The sequence below is a fragment of the Pithys albifrons genome, chromosome 14, assembly GCF_047495875.1.
Source record: "Pithys albifrons albifrons isolate INPA30051 chromosome 14, PitAlb_v1, whole genome shotgun sequence".
Classification (NCBI taxonomy): Eukaryota; Metazoa; Chordata; class Aves; order Passeriformes; family Thamnophilidae; genus Pithys; species Pithys albifrons.
The window spans coordinates 18,217,480-18,240,476 of NC_092471.1; the positions used below are offsets into that span (position 1 = coordinate 18,217,480).

The 22,997-nt window shown below is 49.5% G+C and overlaps 1 protein-coding gene across 4 annotated transcripts in view; it reads left to right on the forward strand.

Moving 5' to 3' along the window:
- The window catches only part of ARHGEF9 (Cdc42 guanine nucleotide exchange factor 9), a 207,574-nt gene that overhangs the window by 63,749 nt on the left and 120,828 nt on the right, over positions 1-22,997 (forward strand). The window contains exon 1 of one of the 4 annotated variants that reach the window (XM_071569488.1): positions 20,249-20,383. The exons of 2 other annotated variants lie outside the window; for them this stretch is intronic. In XM_071569488.1, coding sequence (XP_071425589.1) covers positions 20,354-20,383 — 30 coding nt within the window. In that variant the 5' untranslated portion in view covers positions 20,249-20,353. Of the gene's footprint in view, positions 1-20,248; positions 20,394-22,997 lie in introns of those variants that run through there. One more of the 4 variants, XM_071569492.1, reaches the window with a different exon arrangement.

The following is a 22,997-nucleotide window of genomic DNA, read 5'->3' on the forward strand; positions in this document are numbered from 1 at the left end:
AACCCAGTGTGGGAGAGCAGGTGGATTGTCCTTGGGTTAAGGGAAGGAAAGCAAGGCAGGATCGCAGGATCACAGAATCACAGACTGTGCTGAGTTGGAAGGGACCCTACAAGGATCATTGAATCCTGCACAGGTCCATCCCCAAGAGTCACACCCTGTGCCCCAGAGGATCATTCAAACACTCCTGGAGCTCTGGCAGCCTCGGGGCTGTGCCCACTGACCTGGGGAGCCTGGTCAGTGCCCACCACCCTCTGGGGGAAGAGCGTTTTCCTGAGATCCAACCTGACCCTGCCCTGACACAGCTCCAGGCCATTCCCTTGGATTCTATCATGATGTCAGGCTTCCCTTCCCTGGAGTCCCAGGGACTGCAGGGGGACTGGTGGGACTGGAGCACCAGCACTGGGAGGAAGATAGGCTGGGCATATCTTACCTCTGGGCTGGCTGTGGGATCCATCAGGATCCTTCTGTGCTGACAGCAGTCCTGTAAGGCCTGGGTAACTCCCACTTGTTTGCAGAGAGCATCAAACCCAAACCAGGCAGGGAAGAGCCCTGTCCTTGCTGCCTTGAAACACCAGGAGAAGGGCTTAGTTTCTCCAAGGAGTGTGTGAGCTGAGAGAAAGACACTTCTCCTCAGGAATAAATCATGAGTGGCAGTCAGGACCAGAGGTTTTAATTAAAAAGCTCATCAATAGCTGCCATCTTGAAAAACAACATGTGTGGATCCTTTGGTGAGCAGTTGGCATAGGAGCCACCTGAGGCACTGGGAGACATTCTCAAAGATGCTGTAAAACCAGCTAAATAATTAAAACTAATAATAATAATGAAAAAAACCTGACAACCTCAGTGTTTAAAAATTAAACGTTTTGATGAAATATTAAATGCTAATTATTTCCTTGCAGTTGTGCTGGCATTGGCTCTCTTGATGTTGGCAATTTAACATCACATACCAGTAATTGAACTGTATTGTCAGCACTCGTGCTACATTTACCACCCAGGCCCCAAACCCAACAGTTCTAAAGGCTGTGTTTGATTTGTAGTGTTGGGTGCTTTGAAGTCTGCTTTAGTGCATTGGTCACACTGCTGTGAATACCAAAACCAGCCACCCAAATGCCACAACACCTTTGGCTGTTTAAAAATGCCCCTGTGTTGCTCAGAGGAGCTGCCAGTCCAATTTCAACAGTGCACTTGGTGAGATGGGCTTAATCAGTACACCAGAGACTGAATGAAATGCACAATGAGAGGGCAAAAGGACATTTGGAAAGAATTTTATGGCTTTCATGTTTTAATTGTCATTTTAACTTGTCAGTGCCTTTGAATTAATTATTTGATATTTTAAAAAATGGAGTTGAACTTCGCTCAAGGTGGGCAGATGAAAGACATGAGTGGCAGAGGGAAATGCTGCACCTTCCTTTGTTCCTGCTTTCCTCTCTGTGTAAGGATGGATCAGTGCTGCCTTTTTTTTTTTGGAAGAGGGTTGCTAATATTGTGCATGAAGGAATTGTCAGTACCTTTGCCCTCCATGAGACTGATGCATAGAATCACAGAATGGTTTGGATTGGAAGGGACCTTAAAAAGTCAACTAGTCCAACAGCTTCCACTGGACCAGGTTGCTCAGAGCCCTGTCCAGCCTGGCCCTGAGCACTTCAGGGATGTAAACGCTTCTTCTCTTGCATTTGCCCCCTAATAATGAAGTACTTGACACATTTGTAATCATCTTGGGATGGGAGGGAATGATCTGCAGACATCTGAGAATTGTTTTTCACCTCCCACTGCACATACTGGGAAGTTTGTTCATATTTGCTGCTCTGAGGCTTTGTCTCTGGCATATGCCTGGTCTTGCCAAGGCAGCTGCTGTTCACTGGTGTTGGTTTGGGTGCCCTGCACTGCTGGGGGGTGCCTGGGCCCCCTGCTAAGGGGCCACATGGAGAGGGCACAGTGTGTGGAGAGAATCATGGAATCACAGAATTGTTAAGGTTGGAAAAGAACTTCATGGTCATCAAGTCCAGCCATCAACCCAGAACCACCACCATGTTCACCACTAACCCACATCTCCAAGTGCCATATCCACATGTTTTTTTAACTCAGATTTCTTCAAAATGGAGACATTTGTGCATTTGGGAGTATTTGTCCTGCTGTTTCATTGTCTCCAAGACATTCAGGCAGCTTTCTTGAAAAAAAGGAAGCTTTTCTTCTCCTCCCCACCTTACTAGTTCAGGAGTCTTAAAAATGTTCTGATGTGCAGCTCCAATTGGGATTTCCAAGGCAGGCAGGAGATGTACATGAATGCATGTTTGGGAATAAGAACAGGAGCCTTGTTGCAGCAAGAATATTTGTTGTTTTGTCAGAATGTGCCTTGTTAAAGAGAACAGCATCTCTTCTCTCTGAGAGAGCAGCTCAACGAGACAGATAAGACTGGGAGAAGCAGTGAGAGCCTGGGGATGATTTGGGATTCCCAAAGCTTGGCTCAGAGTCTGGAAGTGATATTGGGGACACATTTTCAGCTTGAAAGTTGAACACTGAAAGTTGATACTAAGTGTTGGGATTTTGCTGAATGTCTTTGGAAAGAGAGCAGGGGATCTAGTCAGGAATCACAGTCGGATCTTCCCGCTGTACACGGTACAGTGGAAGCAGCAGCTCCTGGTGTGGTGTCACACCTTGGGCAGGTGGGAATGGAGGTCTTGGTCACACACAAAAGTGCTTCTAAAAGGGCAAAGAAACAGTGATTTATTCTTGGAAAGGTAAGTAGGGGTGGCACAGGTGGCTCAGGGGGCTTGTGTCCATGGGGAGCTGTGCCTTCTTGGCAGCTCTTCTGTGGTGGGCAGTGGTAGGGCCTCCTGTCCAGGTGCCCCAGTACCAGTATCTGTGCACAGATGGGAGACTGGAGGTGCTTTGAGAGCACAGCCTTATCCATCTCCCCATCAAGGGGCACTGTGCATGGTGTCCTCAGCTCCGTGAGGAGATTGTTTGCTCTCAGGAGGAGCTGGATGGGGTCCTGCCTTGGGGCAGAGGTTGGTCTTATTATGGCAGTGTCATGGGGGTGAGGACTGGACTGGTCAGGGCTGTCCTCTTTTATGGGGGTGATCTCTCTAATCATGTTTAATGAATAGTGCAGCGAGTCTTTTGTGCTTGTGCTTACCCAATACCTGTTTTGGAGTCTTGGGGATTACTAAATCAGCATCTATAGCCAACTCTAAATTCACAAAAAACTTGTAAAAGCAGAGACAATTAGCAGACTCAGTGGGAGAAGAGCTTTCAGGGAGAAGCAATTTAATGTGCTGCCAGTCTGTGTATCAGTGTAGTGCACTGTATGAACATACCAGAGGTACTTTTCCAGCAAGCTTCTCATACTCTGAGTTTTCAGGGTTCAATAGTCTTCCTAAACTCCAGAAAACACTAATCTCCTTGAGGGAACAAATAAAGCAAGTGGACAAAAAGAAAATTAGTAATTTCATCAGGGATAAATTGCCATGTTGTTCTGCCAACATGCTCACAGCAGCTCTAGTCACAGAGCACCAGCTGGTTCTGAGGGAGTTTTGCAGGTGCCCAGGCAGGTCAGACCCACCATCCTCCTGTGATCACCAAGGATAACTCTTGGCAGCGAGCTCTGTTGGTAGTTGAAGGATTTGCTAAAACCTGCATGCTTTATAGGGAAAACTTGAGTGAGGAGCTGCTTCCTGCTGAGGAAACAGCAGGGCTGCCAAAGCCTGTGGCCCCTCGTTGATGTGCTCTGATCCTCCTGCTTAGGGAAGGGCTTTGAAATGGTGTTTGAGCAAGCAGCAGCTCTCTGGTGGCAGTACCATGGAGCACCACTGGGTCCCTGGCAGGGCAGAGGGCAGGGGTGGTCCAACATTGCTCATCACACCCAGGAGTGTCAAGAAGGGATCAGTTTCCAGTGTCCCTTGTGCTCCAGTGTTGCACTGATCGTTGTTGGGCTACTTGAGACCTCCCAGAGAAATGGGGCCAGCCTGGAGCTCCCTGTCTTGGGTTGAGCTGGCAAAATGCCAACTGCCCAAGTACAGAGAGAAAAGGTTCCTCCCCACCCAACCAGCCAAGGGAAAAAGAAGAGGGAGAGGGGAAAAAACCCCTCCAAACTAGATTTATGCTGAAACTAACTGTATGTATTTATACAGAAAAGAGAAAATTAAGAGAAAACTACAATATAACACACATTTACACAAGTTATATATAACAAGAAATAACCTCCCACTCCCCAGTTAATACAAAGTCTGTTACTCTAGATTCATAAGCACTCTAAAAGACACCCTGCAAGAAAGAGAAAGTATAACAACAAAATATTTCTACTTCCCTGAATTCAAACAAAATGCAAGTAGCAGCAGCAAGAACAACAGGGCCTACTCCAGCAAGACAAGAGCTGCACCACCTCCTGCCTGTACTTCAGCCATGGTGGAACTGCCCAAACACCTCCCACTGCTGCATCATATCTTAGGTTTGCGTCATCTGGTATGAAATATCTCCTTGGTTACCCAGTCAGGTGAGAGCTGTCCCTCCCAATCCACGTAGATTCTCTGAGCCTGCTAATTTGAGGCCCAGCTAAAACCACTACACTCCCACATGCTAAATCTATGTGAGACTGCCAGGGATTTGTGAGTCCAGCTCAGCTGTATTCCCCCAGGGAACATCCCTGCTGGCTCCATTGCCCACCCTGGATTGCTACACCGAGAGCCACTGACTGAGCCCAGCAGCAATAACATCTTGGGGTTTGCACTAAATCCAAATGTTAGAGCCTGTGGGACAATGTCCAGTAAGGCATCTCCCCATCTTCTCTTCTTTATTCATCACAACTAGCACAGCAGTAACACACCAGTGGGCACTCAGGCTTGTGCTGAATAGTTTTATTAAGGGCTGCTGGAATATTTTCCATGGAAACTGTGGGTTTTGGTCAAGAACTAGACATACAATCAATTTTTGTGTTTGTTCTGCTGCCTCTTAAGTTTTTCCCTTCAGTTTGAGAGTGAAGGCTCAAATAGGAAGATCAGAAAGTTTTGCGGCTCTGAACTGTAATCAAATCGACACACTTTGCTTTCAGGTTTTCGTTGAAACTGAATATATTCTTCAGAAAGCTTGTTAAAAAACCCCCCCAAAAACAAATAAACCCTCCAGAGCCAAAGCCAGCTTTAATATCTGTGTTTTGTGCAGCAGCCACAGTTTCGTGCTCAACTCTGTGCTGACTGGGGTGTAATGTGTGTTTGAGTGTTCTTTGCTGTGGGGCTTAATCTGTTGTAGGGGTTTCTGTGGGCTGTCAGAGAATGGCAGCCCTCAGCAAGTAGCCCTGTTTCATTGAAAGAGAAAGGGAATGCTGTCTGTAATTCCTGTAAATGAGTGTGGAATGATTGTAGGGCTCACAGGATTGAGCATTGAGAATATTACAAAGAAGCGAGTGCTTGAGAGGTCGAGCTCAGCCCCATTGCTCAGGCTGGTCTGTGTAGGTGTGAGGTCAGTGGGAGCAGGGAACACCTGGGGTAGCACAGGGGTTGGCCCCATCAGGGCTGGGGGATCAGAACTGTTAACGATGGTAAAAATAATGCTGAAACACAAGAAGAATGAAGGGGCAAAGAAAAGGCTCAGATGTGGGGAGAGGTCCTGATGAGCCATTTTATCTCTCCATGCAGTTTTTGTAGCCACCTGTGCTGGTTTAAAGGCGAACCAGCAGGGGAAATGAACTCACCACGAGAGAGAGATTATAAGTCAGACCTAAAATTTAATAATAATATTACAATAAAAACACTGACACAAAAGGGAAATTGCTTTCAACTCACAAAAACCCAGCAGTATAACCCAGTGTCCTGGGGCACAAACCCAGTGGGGTTTGTTTGCCCTTGTGCTGAGACCCCTGTGACTCCCCCAAGTCCAGAGCAAAAGGAAATGAAAAACCTGTTGGTGCAGGCGAGGGCTGTGGTCTGGGTGAGAGCAGTGATCTCCTCCTGTCAAGGTCCTGCTGCTCCTCTGGATCCGACAAGAAGTTACCACAGTCTTCTTACCCACCACTTATGTACCCTCAGGGAGCACCCAGCCCCTCCCCCTGGGCGGGGACTCACACAATGGGTGATTAACTCTGGGAGCCAGGGGGTATTGAACTGTTGATGGCCCATTAGCAGCTCCGCCCCCTCAGGCTGGGTGTGAAGGTGATAATGGCTCCCTGGGCAGCTGCTGCTAATGGTCCATTGTCCTTGGGGAATGAATAGAGGGGGTAGAATACACAGCTTTGATCACCCCCACACAGTGTCAACTGGTCCCTCCTGCTCAACTAGGACACCAAGTCCAGAACATTCTGACAGGTTTATGTATCACCAGAAAACAGAGCCTGAGCATTGAGTAAGCAGTGAAAGAGTGGGAGCTGTGAATGGAACAACTGGCAGCACGGAAGGGCTGGGCAGATAGACTGTGGTGCTTGAATATCTCAAATCCAGGTCTGTTCTTCTGAATGTGAGGCATAAGGGGAAAGAAGTGCTTATTCCATATTTTTGTTGGTGTGGGGTTTTTGTTAGGGGGTTAATTGTTTTTTGAAAGAGGTTTCTCATTGTTTTTCTTTTCAAACCTCAGAGGGTAAGTCTGGGTTACTGCTGGGGCCTTTGGAGAAGACTCCTGATGAATGTGCTTCAGTGCTGGGTCCCAGCAAAATGGTGTTCTGGCTTACAGGTGGAATTGTAGGTATCAAGGCAAATGATTTAACCAAATGAGCAGCAATTCTGGGAATCTTTGCCAAAACCCAGTTATTCTGTGGTTTACATGAAAGTTTTACGGGCTCAAACCACTTGGGAAGTGGTTTGGAGGAAATGTAAGCAAATAAAGCTGAGCATCAGTTGGAGTTGCTGGTGTAGCCAGAATGTGGCTAGAGAACTGTCTGTTGTAGTTGAGTTGGAAAAGCTAATTCCTTGTGACCTCTTTGGATTAAACAAAATTTCTCTCCTTATAGAAGAAAACTGCTTTGTTTCTAGTTACTTGTGCATGAGAAATGGCATTAGAAGGATGCTGAGAAGCATTCTGGCCTTGCTGGTCCTGCTTGGCACAACTGAGCATCATTTCCAGAGAGAACAGGAGGAGAATCAAAGTTACTCAGGGTATTTCACCCAAGAAAGGATCCAAGGTCTCTTTGCCCTCCAGACACCAAGTGTCCACACTGGGCTTTTGTGGCTTATCAATATCTCTGTTAAATTCCCTACCTTTTGTAATAAGTCATGTTCTCTCCAACAGGGCGTAGTGACTGGACATGATTGTCAGTCCACCAGGGAAAAGTCATCAACCAGTAACTAGTAATTTTTATCACCCTGTCATGCCTTCAGGCAATATGCATTTTATCTCTGGGGAAGGAGGATATACAGATTGAGGAAAACCAAGTTACAGCCCCAGACTTTGGGTGAATGGAGAACACAAACCTCAGAGACACAGCGTCTGCCATCCTGGGAGAACACCTGCCCTGGACTGCAGTGTGTGCTCAGACTTCAAACACCTGTGGTTGGTGTTTTTGAGCAGGTCCCACATGAAAATCCACCTCTATGGGCAGGCAGTGAAGAGCCCCCTGATGCATCTCCACATGCCATTTGGTGAGTTTAATACTAGTCTGGATGTGTCACTGAGGGCATCTTTAAATACAGTTAGTGCTAAAGAAGACAGGACAGTCCTGCCACCCCTACCTGCCCTCTGAGCTGGTGTGTGGTGCTGACCCCCTGGCTGGTGGTTCTGGTGCAGCTGAGGCTGGGCCAGCTATAAGTGAGAGCAGCTTTGTGCCAGAAGCTGTAGCAGTGATTTGGCTTTCCCTTTTGTCTTAGTTTGAGGGAAAAAACTAACATGTTTACCAAAAAGCAGAGGAGAGGATTCATCCACAATAATCACGTCACTCCTTATTAAATTTAAGGAAAAGGAACTTTAATTAGAAAATGGATATAAGAAGGATAACTGTTCTTAACTACTATAGATATACATATATATGTAGATATAACTGTAAACAGACCAGAGCAAGGTACTCCCCCATCACCAAAAGTAAAAACAAAAGAGAACAACCCCCAAACTGTGGGTTCCTCCTGGAGCAGTTCTATTTATGGCAGTGTCAGTGTCACACCTGGGCTGGCTGCGAGGGGAATTCTCAGTCTTTTCCCAGCGAGGCAGAGACAAGGAGTGGACACTCACGTGGACTCTTTCTCTCCTTGTCCTTTATTCCAAACGAAGAAGGAAAGGCTGTGAGTGGAGGAGTGATGATAATCCCCAGGAATCTCCTTGCAGTCTAAGTCGGTCCCTGGGAAAGGAAACAAAAGTCTGCAGCGTGTCTCGAAGCAGCCGTGACTCCCCTCTCTCCCCTCTCTCCCCTCTCTCCCCTCTCTCCCCTCTCTCCCCTCTCTCCCCTCTCTCCCCTCTCTCCCCTCTCTCCCCTCTCTCCCCTCTCTCCCCTCTCTCCCCTCTCTCCCCTCTCTCCCCTCTCTCCCCTCTCTCCCCTCTCTCCCCTCTCTCCCCTCTCTCCCCTCTCTCCCCTCTCTCCCCTCTCTCCCCTCTCTCCCCTCTCTCCCCTCTCTCCCCTCTCTCCCCTCTCTCCCCTCTCTCCCCTCTCTCCCCTCTCTCCCCTCTCTCCCCTCTCTCCCCTCTCTCCCCTCTCTCCCCTCTCTCCCCTCTCTCCCCTCTCTCCCCTCTCTCCCTCTCAGGGTGCCCAGAGATGGAGGGGGCAAAGCAAAGAGCAGAGCCAGAAAAGGAGCTCTCACCTACCAACAGTGGCTCTTTTTTTCTCCTGCTGCTGCCCAAAGAAAAAGCCCCAAAAGTCAAACCAGCACACAGGGGAAAAACCTCTGCCCACCCCCACTTGCTGGGGTTCCGTTTCTCACCTCCATCCCAGCATTCAGCTGGAATCTGAAAGTCATCAGCCATCCTTTGTCTTCAGTTTTGGCACTCCGGAGCCTGAACCTTTTGTGTTGGTAAGGTGAGAAAAATTCTCTGAGGGACTCCTCCCAACCCCACCTTGCTGTGTTTGAACCTTTAACACCTTTGGAGGAGGAACTTGCTGGCATGGGAACCAGCTGCTGTTTGCCCATGGGATGCCCTCCTGGTTCTTCCCGTGTTGCTTTGTGCCAGCCGGGAGCTGGGACATTCTACTCACGCTGTGACTGCCATTCAGAGAAATTCTGTATGGGTTTTATGTGTTGTTCTGACGAAAAGGCCCATATATCAGAGAGGGATTAGAGTCATTCAGAGACATGGAGGAATCCCACCCCTCCTTCCTATCCATGCATTGAGTGGGATCATCATGTTCTTAACCGAGCAGTTTGTGGGAGACTTAATCCAATTCCTTTTGTGGCAGAGCTGACACCCGAGCACTCCTGTCTGTTGGAGGTACTGGCATTAAGGATTTCTGTCTCCAAAACTCTGCACCAGTTGTGCTTATCCAGACACATGTGGGATAACACAGAGCACGGGGTTTATTCATAGAACCCAGCAGCCAACATACGGCTGCGTAGTGGAGGCAGAGGAAAGCACAAGCCACACGTATCTTTTTAAGAAATTGTATTCACACCTTTCACTTCCCACGGGATATTTTTGTGAGGCATCTACACTTAGTCTGCTATCCCCAGCAGGCTATTTTTATATCCTCACAACATGGCTTAATTAAGAAAAGTTGTGTTTTATAAACAACCCTGCACATTTCAAACCCACTCCCTTCAAAACTAAACCAACGCTGGGAAGATCCAGGTGGGAAATGGCAGCAAACTGCTTGGATCAGCACCTGCCAGAGGAATTTTCTGGCTGTTTTGCAGCCTGAGGTGCAGCTCAGCCGGACCATACTGGGCATTTCCCGTGTTTCAAATGCCCTCAGAGGGCCCATCTGGGAGAGCTGGAGCAGGCAAGGGCTGTGCCCCCAGCGCTGATCTCAGCACCCTGTCTCTGATCCCATCTTGTTTTCTGCACAGCTGAGGTTTTAAGGTGTTGCAGGGATTGTCCTCAGCCTTAGGAGCTTGTTGTGTTTCCAGAAGCTTTCGATTTGGGGAAAACGTGGAAAACGTGATCTTGCTGCCTTACCTGGTTTGTGCAGGTAATCGTGGTGATTTCTTCCTTGAGGAAGGATGTCCATCTGCATTTTGGGAAAATTTAGGGCAAAGCACAAAATACTCCATTCTCATAGGTGGAACACAGGAAGATTTCTGATGGCTTCCTGCATAACTTATTTCTCCTGCCATATTCTGCCATTGTTAAAATTGGCATTTACAGGAATTACAGTCTCAGAGGTGTCAGGACACTCATCCCTCCTGCCAACATCCCTTTCTAAGAACATGGGAAGATCAGTTTGTAGCGTAGATTTTTCCTGTGTTGAAGTTGGTAAGGATGAAAAGCTCCATGTGGGATGTATCTGTGCAACTTCAGTGACAAAAATTGCTAAGCACATTACATATAAATAGCAAACTGCCTTCTTCAGGGAGTGATACAGACTGCTCCTGAGATGGCTTAGCAGACAAATAAATAGTAAAATATGGGTATATTTAGCACTCCAGAAGGCGATGGATGGTGTTCAGACTGCACATCACACAGGCTCTTAAAGTCTTTACCTCTGTATAATCCCTTGTACTCAGCAGTGATGTGGTGGCACATCTGGGACCTAATTACAGGCTCCACTGCCAATCCAAGGACCAAATGGTGAAGGAGAGTTTTGGAAGGCAGAGCGGGGACCTGACTTATGAATCATGAGTAGCAGGGAAGGAGATGCAGGAAAAGGCCGATGCAGTTTAATGGGATTTGGATTAAAAATTGTTTAATGGGATTTGGGCATAATTGTGAGTTTAATGTCTGCCTGCCTGGTTGGTTCATGCAGATGCTGCCTGGGTGGATGTGTTTTGGAAGTGGTTTGCATCCACTTCTTCCAAAATCACTCTTGAATGGCTGTGGTCACACAAGGAGACAGATGGTGCAGGAGCCCCTGCAGGTTTGTCACAGCACATCCCTGGGAGTCAGTGGGAGAGAAGTGCCTGAGACGACGGCCAGAGGGGCTGTGGGAAGCTCTGTTAACCTTTCCCAAAGGAGTTCAGAAAAGATTTTCCTTCTGGATGCTGTTTTCCTTCTGGATTATTTTTCCTGGTTGTATCAAGCTTGAGACCTTCCCATTTCAAATTCACCCTCTTTTCCCAAGGCTGTTGAGGAGTCTCAGGTGTGCTTTTCCCTTTTCCCTAGCCTTTTATAAGGACATTTCTGCTGTTGTTGAGGACGTCCATCCAGCATTCACACCCCCACACCCCCCATTTTGTGGTGCTGTACAATGCCTGTTATTGACAGTGAGTTTTGGTTTTTCAGCTAAAATAAATGAAATGCTTGAGCTGGGTTGAACTGGTTTTACCATTGTCTTCCTTCCAGGAATACTGCCCTCCTAAGCAGTGCTCATTATTTAAAATGAAGATCCTAGACACTATTGGTTGTCCTTAGAGGACGAGTGAAGCACATCTATAACCACATCACCAAATCTTTGCAAGATCTCCATGTTTTATGATCTTTAAAATCCTTGAGCAATACTGACTAAGATCAGTATATTCAGAAACAGTTTATTGAGGAGCTTTTCCTATTGTGTCCAGTTGCACCCCTGGTGTCTCTCAGTAGTGCTCTCTTGGTGAGGTCAGAGCATCTCAGAGTGATTTTTCTCTCTCATGCTTTACTACAAGCACACAGATGTTGGAACGTGTGAGCAGACCTGACTGGGCTGGGGTGACATGATGACAATAATATGGAGCAGCTCTTGTGTGCCCTCAGCAGTGGTGCATTAGCAAGGGTCACTCTCAGGAAGGGGAACACTGAGAGCAGGAAAGCACACCCAGGCAGAGTGTGTGAAATGGCTCTGGTGCAATAACCCAGAGTCTGGTGAAGGCAGGATGAACTTCAGACACCAGCCCATTGTGTCCTATTCTGCACCTGCTGATGGGGAGTGACCATTGCAAAGGGTGTGACGCCTTTTCTGGGTCAGGACCTGCCGGGGTGCTTGCTGGCTCCCTGGGGCTGCTCCATTTGTTTCCAGAAACTGAAGGTTTCATGTTCCATCCTCTTCATTCCCAAGCCTCCAGCCACTAGAGGGAGAGAATGCCACGTATTTATGGCTTCATTTGTGCGTGGGGATGTGTTTAATGAAGGAATTGCTTTCCTGCAGCAAGGCTTTCCAGGCAGTCCAATAGCTGGGTTTAACCCCTTTATTTATCTGGCCACAGTTTTATAACTCCTCCCGAGATTTGACTCTACAGACCTCAGTTGGTTTGTGACCTCAAATTCTAACAGCTCTGGAAGATGTTGGCTGATCCTTGACCATGTTTTACACCCTGTATTTGCTGTCGAGCATCCCTGCTGTGAAATGGCTTCCATGGGAAAGCTCTGGCTCCTGCTGGATGTGCCTGTCTGCTCGTGTTACTGCACAGCCCACTGCACTGACCCACGGGAGCTGCGGGCGCCGCGGGACACCGATCCCCCTGCCCACTGCTGCCTTCCTGGTGAGCCAGAGACTCACTGAGCCCATGGCCTGCTTCCTCTGCAAGAATAAAACAAGCCCAAGAGGGATCTCATTTCATTTGGAATTGAACCATTTGAGTTAGTAATTATTGTAGGCAGATGAGTTTTAATGATTTCAAAGGACACCAGCAAGGAGTTACAGGTTTAGGGGAGGAAACGGGGGTGGGAGCTGTAAAAAGACAAATGCTAGAAAGTGAATTTGATGCACTTTTGAAAGTGAAGCAAACTTTGCTTTGCAAGTGGAGCTCAGTGGATAAAACCTGTGGAAGGCTGATGAGGGGACTGCAGGACGTGGAGGGGGTCTTGAAAAGTAGCTGGGGATGAAAGTGTGTTCAGTGGGTTTGGAGAGCTGCAGCCTTCAGTCTGCAGTGCTGTTTATCAGGTGAATTTATGTCCCTCTGCAGATGGTGGGTGGGGAAGAGAGAGTCTCTCTGCCTTTTTGACTCCAGAGGGTGACTCAAGGTAGGGCTCTCAGAAGGGAAGCCTCAGGATGCTTTAGCAGCCTGAAGCACTGAAGGAGAGCATCTATCTGGGATGTGTTCCTGACTCTGAAAGTCAGCAGTTTCAGTTAATAGAGAGACTCAGCAAAGAGGTTACCCTAGGCTGATGGGAACTGCAGATGATGCTCCATCTCAAGAAGTTCTCCTGGTGAGGCTGGAGCTGGTCCCAGCTGCTTCTTTCCCTGCCTATTTATCTTTCCCAGATGTGCCCTGGCTAGCACAGCTGATGGCAGGCATGAGAAAACAGGGAGGAAAATGTGCAGGAAGGCACTAGAAATCTTGGGATTGACCTGACCCAGGCACACTGGAAAAATATACATCATCCTGGAGAAGGTGGTCCAAATACTCCTGGTTGTGTGGCTGCCCATCCCCAGACACCCTGTACTTGTAGGGCTGAGGTCGGGCTGCTCCGTGAGCCCTCCCTGCTCCCTGCACTCCTGGCTTGGCCAAGCATGTCGTGGTAACTCAGACTGACTGAGGCCATGAAAACAGGGCTGTGAGCTGATCTGCTTAAGCTGGGCCTCCGGGGCCATAGGTCACAGCTTGAATTAAATAACAGAGTGAGGAGGGTACTGAGTGGGTTTGAGAGGCCCCTCAGCATCACTCCGTGCATCCTGATGAACTGCGGCCACCACGGTATAAACACGACCTGCTCATTAAGCCTTCACCTCCTGATGGAGATGCGAGTCTTGAGGGACCAACCTCCTTGCCTTCTGCTTTGCTTACTGAGAGCCAAGCTGTGCAATTGTTATCCAAGCAGGAATGCCGTGGCTTTGAGTGGGAGCTGTGCCGTGGCTGGATCACCCCATGCCATCTCAGCGCCGTGTGCTCTGCAGGGTCAGGTAGAGCCCCCTGGCAGGGAAGGCATTTCTGTCCCAGGGTTTTGTGTATATGTGAGGGTGTAGGACCAGGTTGGGATGCCTCTTCCCAAGGCACCCAGCTCCACGGAGATCCCCACTGGGTGTGGGTGGGGGAGAGGGGGCAGGCAGGAGCTTGGCTGTGAGTCTGACTGTTGATGTGACAAGGGAGGGCTGTAAGAGCCCCCAGGCCATGAGACATGGCCATGCTGTGAGCCCTGGAGGCTCCATCCCTGGCCTCTGCATGGCAACATCCTCCAGGCACGAGGGAGGATCATGCCTGCAGGGTGTATGCTTTGTCAGTCCCTTCTGACCTCAAAACACATGACCTGGGGCAGCATTTATTGTTTCCCTGTAGATCTTCTCCTGAATAGCAATACTAAGCTCTAGTTTTCCTTAAAAAAAATCTTTTTTGGCTGCAGATCTCTTAGTACACAAATGAAATGAATTTATATATGAGCATTGTGCTACTTGTAAAGCCCTTTCAGTTTCAAATTTAGTTTTATTCCTTTTTTTAATCTCCATGGGATTTTCCCTAAATAAGCAGAACTAGGGCAGTGCTAGTGACAGATGGACATAAAGAAGATGTGGATGCTGGAGAGACTTTACTAGGCTTGGGGAATCTGAACTGGGGTGCCTTCCTCATCACCCTAAGAGTTTAATTTGCCTGCAGTTCATTAATTTTCACCTCTAAAGCAGAGGTCTTGGCAACAGAGCGCGTTCCTTGGCAACAGTCTCCTTGGGTTCATTAAAGCAGGGGTAGGAGGCTTCAAAATGCCACAACTGGAAAAAGTTGAAAGGTATTAGCAAATCAAATGGGCTGAGGCATGAGGAGTCTTGTCAGTCAGGAGAGGGTGGCAAGGAGAAGGAATAGTAAACAAGGTGCAGAACTTGAAAGGAACCTGAAGGAGGCAGGTCTGGGATTCGCCTGCTTTGCTGCCTTCTCAAGGGCCAGGCTGTGGCTCCCCCCAGCTGTCCCACAGCTATCCTCTATCTGGAGAGCGGCAGGAGGAAGCTCTGTGTGTCTGGGGAATCCTGTGCTGTGAACAAAACAGTTTACTTAATTAAAAATTGCTTTTTAAGAACAGGTTTCCAAAGTCTGGCTCCCCACTTGTGCTGCATGAAAGTTACAGTTTGTTTTGGTCCTCTCAAAAATCGAAGCTGTCATTTTGTCAGTAACTCCCCAAAGCCCTTTGGGGACAGTCTGTGAGAGCGTGGCCATGGCCATTTCCATCCCTTCCCTCCTTCAGCGTGGAGCAGGCTGTGTATGACACACACCTCTTCCTGCAGCCAGACTGGGGGCTGTTTGCACTGTAACTGCTAAATAAAAATGTACCAAATAATTAATAATTAATTACATGTATGTAATTAAATTAGAGTTAAATTACTCTAGTTTGTACCAGCATAGAGCATACATAGAAGTAGCTGATCTGGACTGGAGAAGGGGTTTGGCGCAGAGGGAGAGAGGTTTGGGCTCCCCTGTGTGTCCCTGCCAGTGTTTGATGTGTAACCTTGGGAAGTCTGGGGAAGTCCCTGTGACCTGGTTTGCAGGTGATGATCCTTCTCCCTTCCTGTGGTAAACAGCCAGATCCCAACCACATCCATCAGAGCAAGTGATTTTTATGCACTTGTTCCAGTCCTATGGTTCTATGATTCTATAATTTATGACTGAAACTATCTTTGTGTCAGAGTTAGTTCAGGAGGACACTCGTATCTGGGGCTTCTGAATATGTCATCTCCTATTAAAGAACAAACAAACTCTCTTGTAATGTACCATAAATAATAATAATACTTTGCAAGAGCCCGGAGCGCTGTGTTATTGCTGTGCTAATCAGAGAGGCACTGGGCCATTATGAGAGTATTCCATGGGGTTTGGGGTTTTTTTCCTGCAGGAAGGTACGTGTTTCATAGCTGTGTAGCGTGGCTGATTGGTTTATAAAGCCAGGCTGGATAATTCCTAGTAGAGGTTAGACAAATTCCCCTCCTTTCTCATTAATTAACCTGTAGGATTTGGTGCCTGTTCTTTGCAGTTCAGTAGAGACAATGACTGCAGGAACATATTTGTGCTCCCTGATACGGAATGAAGAACATCTGCCTTCTGCTGCATCTACCATCGTGTGCCAGGGCTCTCCAAAGGGCACCACCGGGCTCCTGCCTGAATGAGGCAGTTCAGGGCTGGAATCTCAGTGGGGAAGTGTTGGTTGGGGCATGTTCTCCAACGCTGCATCGGAGCTGGGGAGGGAAGGGAGTGGGTGAAAAGCAGAGGAAGGGAAATCCCTGTGTGAAGGCAGCAGCAGCAGGACAGGGAGAGAAGCACCTTGGAAAAAGCTCCCACATCCAGAGAGCTGTTTATAGCAGTGCTCTTACAGTGGGATTAAAGGAAGGAGGCCTTGGAGATCTAAAGGAGATTTCAGTGGTGATGGGGTAATCTAATGAAGAAAAGAGATGAGAGGCAGGTGAAATCCTGCAGTGCTGCTGTGCTTCTCTGCTGCTCTCACAGGCTGCAAGAAAATTAACCATCATGTTTGGGATCCCAGTGTTGTGTTTTGGATGGCTCAGACAAGGGATCTGCACCCAAAAGCTGCCCTGCAATTCCATAGATAACGGTTGGGAAAGCAGGGTGGGTGTCTGTGTGTATTGGATTGGACAGCAGACTGCAGTGGGAATGTTGTGTGTGTCACTTACGTGGCTCTGGATGTATCGGATGAAGTACAAGGATGGGATTACTTTTTGCTGTTTCAGAGTGTGATGTGATGGTGACTGTCCTGCTGATACCCAATTGCTTGGCTTTTGAGTTGCTCTCCAGGTGCAAGGAATTAGGAGAAAATAAGTTACATGTCATAAATCTAAACATTACAGTCCCTTCATTAGTCACAACTGCTCCTACATAGCAGTGTCCAGGTAAACCCTGTCCCTTCCTTCCCTGCCTTCACCCCTCTGCTCACCAGTGAGTTTTTTGCCCATTGTGAATATCACTTGGCAGTCAGAAGTGGACCCCAAACTTAAATGGACTCTGAAGGAAAGGAGCTATCTGAGGGTGAAACACATCAGCTAGTTTTGGTCCTTGTTCTGCAGGGAGAAAGACTTCTGGAGGCTGTGACAGGTACAATATGAGCAGACCCCAGCTCTGCTGAGATTGACTGGGACGTTGTGTTACGGATGAGCAATACACAGGTTGTTCCAGGGGGCTTTCTCTGGAGCAATTGCCCAGACAAACCAGCAACTCACTGTTCACCTGAGCAAAACCTCATTCCTGCCTCCCCAGTGGGATGTGCTCAGGTAGTAGAAACTCCATTTTTTGTAAGCTAAATCCCAGGGCAGGAGCCTGCAGTGCAGACTCTCTGCCCAAACACCCCACACTGAAAGTTGCTTCTGTTTGCCTGTGGGCAATGTGGGTTTGCCTGGCACTGCTCCACAGTGCCCTGGCACTCACAGCTGGGGTGTGTGATTTGAAATGCTCCATGTCTGGTGTATGCTGGGTGGGCAACCCACTTGTGCCTTCAGGTGTGCTGGGCTGTAATATCCTCTTGGAATGCCTGGCAGAGGAGCCCAGGCATGGTGCCCTTTCCAGGAAGGCAGGTTGCTTTCTTCTGGTATGGGAAGTGGAGAATCACAGAACAGAACCATAGGATATCCTGAGCTGGAAGGGACCCACAAGGATCATCGAAGTCCAGCTCCTGGCCCTGCACAGGACCAAGAAGAAGCTCACAGGTGGCTCTTCCCCGCTCCCCCTGCTCTGGCAGGGATGTTGGGTTTGGTGCCCTGCCCGCTGGCTGCCTGCAGAGTGCTTTGCATAGACAATGAGGCAGCAGAGGTGCATTTTCTTGGCAGGGAAAAGGCAGCTGGGTTCTCTGTGTGCCAGAGAGAATGGCTGCCCCACTGCTTTGGGCAGGATGGGATTTGTGATCCTGATGCCTATTTAGGGATTTGGCTGATTGCTGGGCTTTCCTGCCTTTCCTCACCTTTGCAAGGAGCAAGAATTAACCTGGTAACTCTTGGTTTACTTCTCAAATCAGCTTATTGTAAACAAGGGATAGAAAGTGAAACAGTGGAATATGAGCCTTATTGACTGGCCTGATCAACAGATCAGGAGGAGAGAAACCGGGATGATTTCTGTTGTGTATAACAAGCCTCCACAAAAATTGTCCTCCTCCTTCTCCAGATCCATGTTACCAATTAGAGCAATGGGGTGGGATGTGCCAATCAAATCCCTCCTCCACTTGCACTGCCAGGTTAGGATGGGTGTAACCTGGACTGAAGGGAGTGGAGTTACTGGGATGATGCAGTGTGTGATTTAAAGATGATCTTATGCTTAAGAGGGTCATTCTTAGTTGTGTGTGTGCTGACAACAATGCAGATCTCATTTAACATTTCCTGGTAGAAAAAACATTTAGCCTTTCATTACAGATAACTGATCATTGCTCTGTTTTCAGTCCAAGTTTCTGAAGGAGCAATGCGCATGCATTCAGGATGTCCATCTGTCTGTCAGTTCTGCTGTCCTGGCTCTCCCCAACCCTGCAGCTTTTAAATCAGTTGGTGATGTTGTGCTGGACCTGTGTGACATCCCAACAAGTGATGTACCTGTGAGCTCTGTGAATTCCAGGGCTGCACAAAGTCATGGCCATCACCTGCCTTAGGAGAAGGGGCTCCCTCCAGGGAGGATGGTGAGGGGCAGCCCCTGATCGATAAATGTATGTTCCAGAATGGTTGTCAGAGGTGGGATTTTCCAGCAAGAGTCCTGTGGGTGTAAATAACTTACCTGCAGTTTCTGTCACTTAACATAGGAAATTAGGCAGAATTCCAGAGTTTGGACAGCTATAAGCATTTGCCTCCTGACTCTTTCTTTTGTTAGCCATCTTTGGGAATAATGATGGCTGTCAGTGCCTATAGAAAAGATGATGGAATATGGCTTGATGTAACTGGAGCAGGTTAATGTAGGGCCCCAACAATGCAGGGATGCTGGGCAGCATCCCTCTGCTCCTGCCTGCACTCCTGCTCTGTCCCATTTCAATAAATAAGTGAAGACACCTAGGCTCTGATCCTGCTGAGTGGCACAGGACCAGCAGAAAGTGGCAGTCACGAGGAGCTGCATGTTGTTTCCTGACTCAGAATCTCCAGCTGCAGGAAAAATGTTGACTCCTCTGGAGGCCAGGAGCAGGAGATCCAGATGCCCTTCTGCCCTTGAGTGCATGGATAAATCCCCATTCAAACACAACCCTAAATCCTCTGCAGATGTAACTGAGGAGATTGTAGCTTCTCCACAGGTATTACAATATATCCTGTGTCTGGATCCAGCATGTCCAGTGTACCCAGTGCATGTATGTCCTGGCTGTTGCTGTCTGTGCCTGGAGCAGGATGCCAGCCAGTTCCCACCTTGGCTCCACGATTCGTATGTGCTCTCCTGCCTCTGAAACCAGCTGCACACTTGAGCTGCCAAAGAGCAGATTTGGGGAGTGCTGGTGGGGCATTTTGCCTGTCCTCAGGGGTGTGTCATTCCCTGCTCCGGGCTGCCCCTTCCTGTGGGCACTCAGCCCTGGGATGGCGCAGCCGCCTCAGTGACCGGCCTTGGCCAACTCCTGCGGTCTCCATGTCTTCTCTGAAACATGGGGAGAACCATGTCGACATGCGTGTCCCAGCTGGAGGATTCGAGAGGATTGAGCCCTGTTTCCACTTGGCTGTACACAGCCCATATGCTGCCGCCGCCTCTCCTGCCCAGCGCCAGACAGAGCAAGTTCCTCTCCCTCGGTGTGGTGGGTGGCCGGAGCGATGGGGAACGCTTAACCAGTGTGCTTTCTTTCTCAACCATGCAGCGGGCTGTCCTTTCCTTGCTGGGACCAGAAAGTCGGCAAGAAGCTCACTCAGAAGGGGAGTGAGCAGGGGGTTAACCTCGAGTGAGGAGTGGGGCATGGATGCTGGGGGGAGGATAGCACCAGGCAGTGTGTGCAGTGCTTTGCTGGGCTGGCCTGGGAGGGCTGGTTTCAGTGAGAAAGGGACTTATTCTGCATGTGGAGAGAGCTGAGTGGGAACCTACTGCCCTTTGAACGTCAGCAAAATCCCCAGCCCCTTTGAGCGTGGAGCCATGTGCTGGCTCTGCAGATCCGGGGTCCTGCAGCGCTGGGGGCGACGGTGACTGGAGGGCAGGGGTGCCAGGGCTGCTGGGCGCCTGTGGATACCCTCCCCAAGTTCGCATGGGTCTCCCCTCCCTCCCCTCCGCTCTTCTCCCCTCCCCTCCCGCAGAGTTTCAAAGCACGGCAAGGCAAAAAAAAGAGGACATCCCCCTCCCCTGAAATCCCTGGGTCCGTGACTGAAATAAATAAGCACAATCGCAGGTAGCGAGGAGGCTGCTAATAACGCTCTCCTGCCAGGCACGGGATTGCCGGGCGGAGGGGAGGGATGGCTGGCTGAGAGCGCCGGGCGAGGGTGGGGGTGGGGGGCTTCATTTTTTTTCCTGCCAGCCCTCGCCAGGCAGTAGGGATTTTTTTTCTTCCCCTCCCTGATAATAAGGACATCATCAGAAGCAAGATGCAGTGGCTAAGGGATGGATCAGGAATGGTGAGTTCAGGTAGCTATGTCTTTCTTTTTCCTCTTATTGCAGTACTTGGACAGGGAAATGAACCTCCGTCCTATCTCCTGACTCCTCCTTTACTCCCTGTCCTTGAAACCATTGATCACTCTGTAGCCATTTTATGGACTCTGCGTTCCCAAACTGCCGAGCAAAAGAAGAAATTAAGAGAAAGGAAGGAGGGTGGGCACGCGTTGGGGCGTGGGAGGGAAGCGGCGCTTGGCGGGGCTGGGGAGGGGGTTTCAGTAGGGCGAGCCGGTGGGGCTGTGGGGGCAAGCAGAGGGTTTTCCCGGCTCCCGCATGTGGGGTGTGTGGTGTGGGAGCCGGGCAGAGGACTGGGAGGAGAGCACAGGAGTGCCGGCTCAGATATGCTGGCTGGCGGTAGCCGCCGGGACCTGTCAGATCTGCCCCTCCGCCGGATGATGAGTTGCGGTGCGGGGGGAGCTGAGCGCGCTGCCGAGCCGGAGAGTCCCTGCCTGTGCTTGCACCAGGCTGTCAAACACTGCTCTGGAGCGGAGAGGCTTCAGGAAAGCCGCTCAAACAGTGACAGCTCTGCTCAGTGAAACCGATTTGCAGATGCCCTCGCTGAGCCCGGAGTGCGGCCCGGAGGGACTGTGTGTGCCGGGGGTAGCGGGGAAGTTCCCCCAGCCCAGCGGGGTCCCTCTGGCTCATTCAGAAACTTCTCCGTGAAGCGATGCGGTTGTTATTGAGATCCTCCTCCCCAGCTCTCCCTCCTTGCACAGCTTTGCTTTGCAATGACATTTCCCTCGGCTTTCCCTCTGAGCCGGGCTAAGCTTTGCAGGTGTTTTTGTCTCTGCCCTTCGCTGGGCGCTCTCTGTGCTGCGGGGAGCCCCGGGGCATCCCTGCGGGCCGGTCCCGGGGCATCCCTGCGGGCCGGTCCCGGGGCTCTGCCGGAGCGTGGCTGGCTCGGGCCGAGCGGCTCTGGCGTCACCCGGCTCAGCCCCCGCGTTCTGGCTCCGTGGGGCAGCGAGGATGCTTTCGGGGCCATCCGGGATCGCTGCCCGTGCTCTCCCGGTGCCCCGCCAGCCACCAGCTGCCCCTGCCCTCGCAGGTACTCACACAAACGGGGGCTCAAGGGTTGATGCCCCTGAAAGGCTCGGTGTGCTGTGGGGTGTATGCAGCAGCCGGCATTAGGCAGCAGGTTTATTTAGGGCCCTATTTCAGTCTTGTCTACGGCCCCGCAGCAGTTTGGGGGTTTGCTGCCACCTCCCACCCTCCGGGCATCCCGAGGGGGTGGCATTCCTTCCACTGTGGCCCTGGCCCACTTTGCCCCTCTGTGCCGGTGTCTGAGCAACACAAATGGCCCTTTGTCGATTTACATTGTCAGAGACAACTGCGCTGCAGAAAAGTGCTGCTGGAAAGCTGGATGTGGCTCTTTCATCCCTTTCCCTCTCCTCCCAGGGGACTGCTGAGCTCCGGTGGGGCGGGGCTGGATGTGGTGCAGGACAAACTGCTTCTCTAACTGACACAGCACAGGACTTGACACTTTCTCACCCTCTCACCTTCCCAGCTTCCTTCTTTGGTGGTCGGTAGTCATGGGGATTTTGTTATTTTGTTCTTATTATTCTAGTCTTCACTGGTGACCTCACTTTCTCTTCGAGAGGAATTACAGGAGTTGCTGAATAGCTTGTAATATATAATATTTTGGGGGGAAAGTAAAACTCCAGTGATTGATTTTGAAGTGGACTCTACCCAGGAATTTCCCAAAATTGCTGATTCTAAAAAGGGAAAAATGAAAGAGAGAACTGTGGTTTATTTCATACAGCAGTTTAACAGCCTCGGCAATATATGGAGATACTCCACATATCTCCAGGTAACTAGAAATAAAAGATGATTACAAACCAACAAAGTGAAACTGAACCAAATACAATAAATCCAGCAGAAATCTTTGCAGTCCCTGATGAGTGAGGAGCCTGTTTCCCCGGAGATGGGTGGCTGTGGTCTGAGGGCTTCAGGGGGCTCCTGCCCTTGAAATCATCACAGGGATGCTGGGAGTGCTCTCTCTGGCTGGCTGCAAAGCCAAGGTCCTGCTTGGTCCCTGCAGATTGTGCTCTTTTAACAAGACAAGGCATATTAGTCCAGATGTTCTGGCCAAGTGCCAGTGCAGATAGTGATATTCTCTCTAATGCAGATTTTCCATGCTGCCCCCATTGGTAAGTTCCTTTAATTTTTAGTACTTCAGATGTGGATCATACTGGTGCATGCTGCTAAACAAAGGAGTTACTCCACACCACAAGTAGCTGCATTTCAGCAAGTCAGTGGAGATGTTATTATCTCAGTCTGCTGGTTAAAATGTGCTGCAGAGCTCCATTTACTCCTGAGTGAAGGTTGGCTGCCCTGTTCACACTGCCTTCCATGCTGTGGAGAACCTCAGCCTTTCATCCAGAGTATCACTGGACCAATTTTCATGACCACTGTTATGGCTTTTCAGCTGTATTTTTTGCTCTGATACTGTTTTCTGCACGCCTACAAGAACAGCAATACACATTTATTTGGCTGTCATGTCTGGACTTGGCTCTGCTCAGGCACATTGGTCAAAGCCTGGATGTTAGATTGATTTCTCCTGAGTTCTGGACAGCGTTA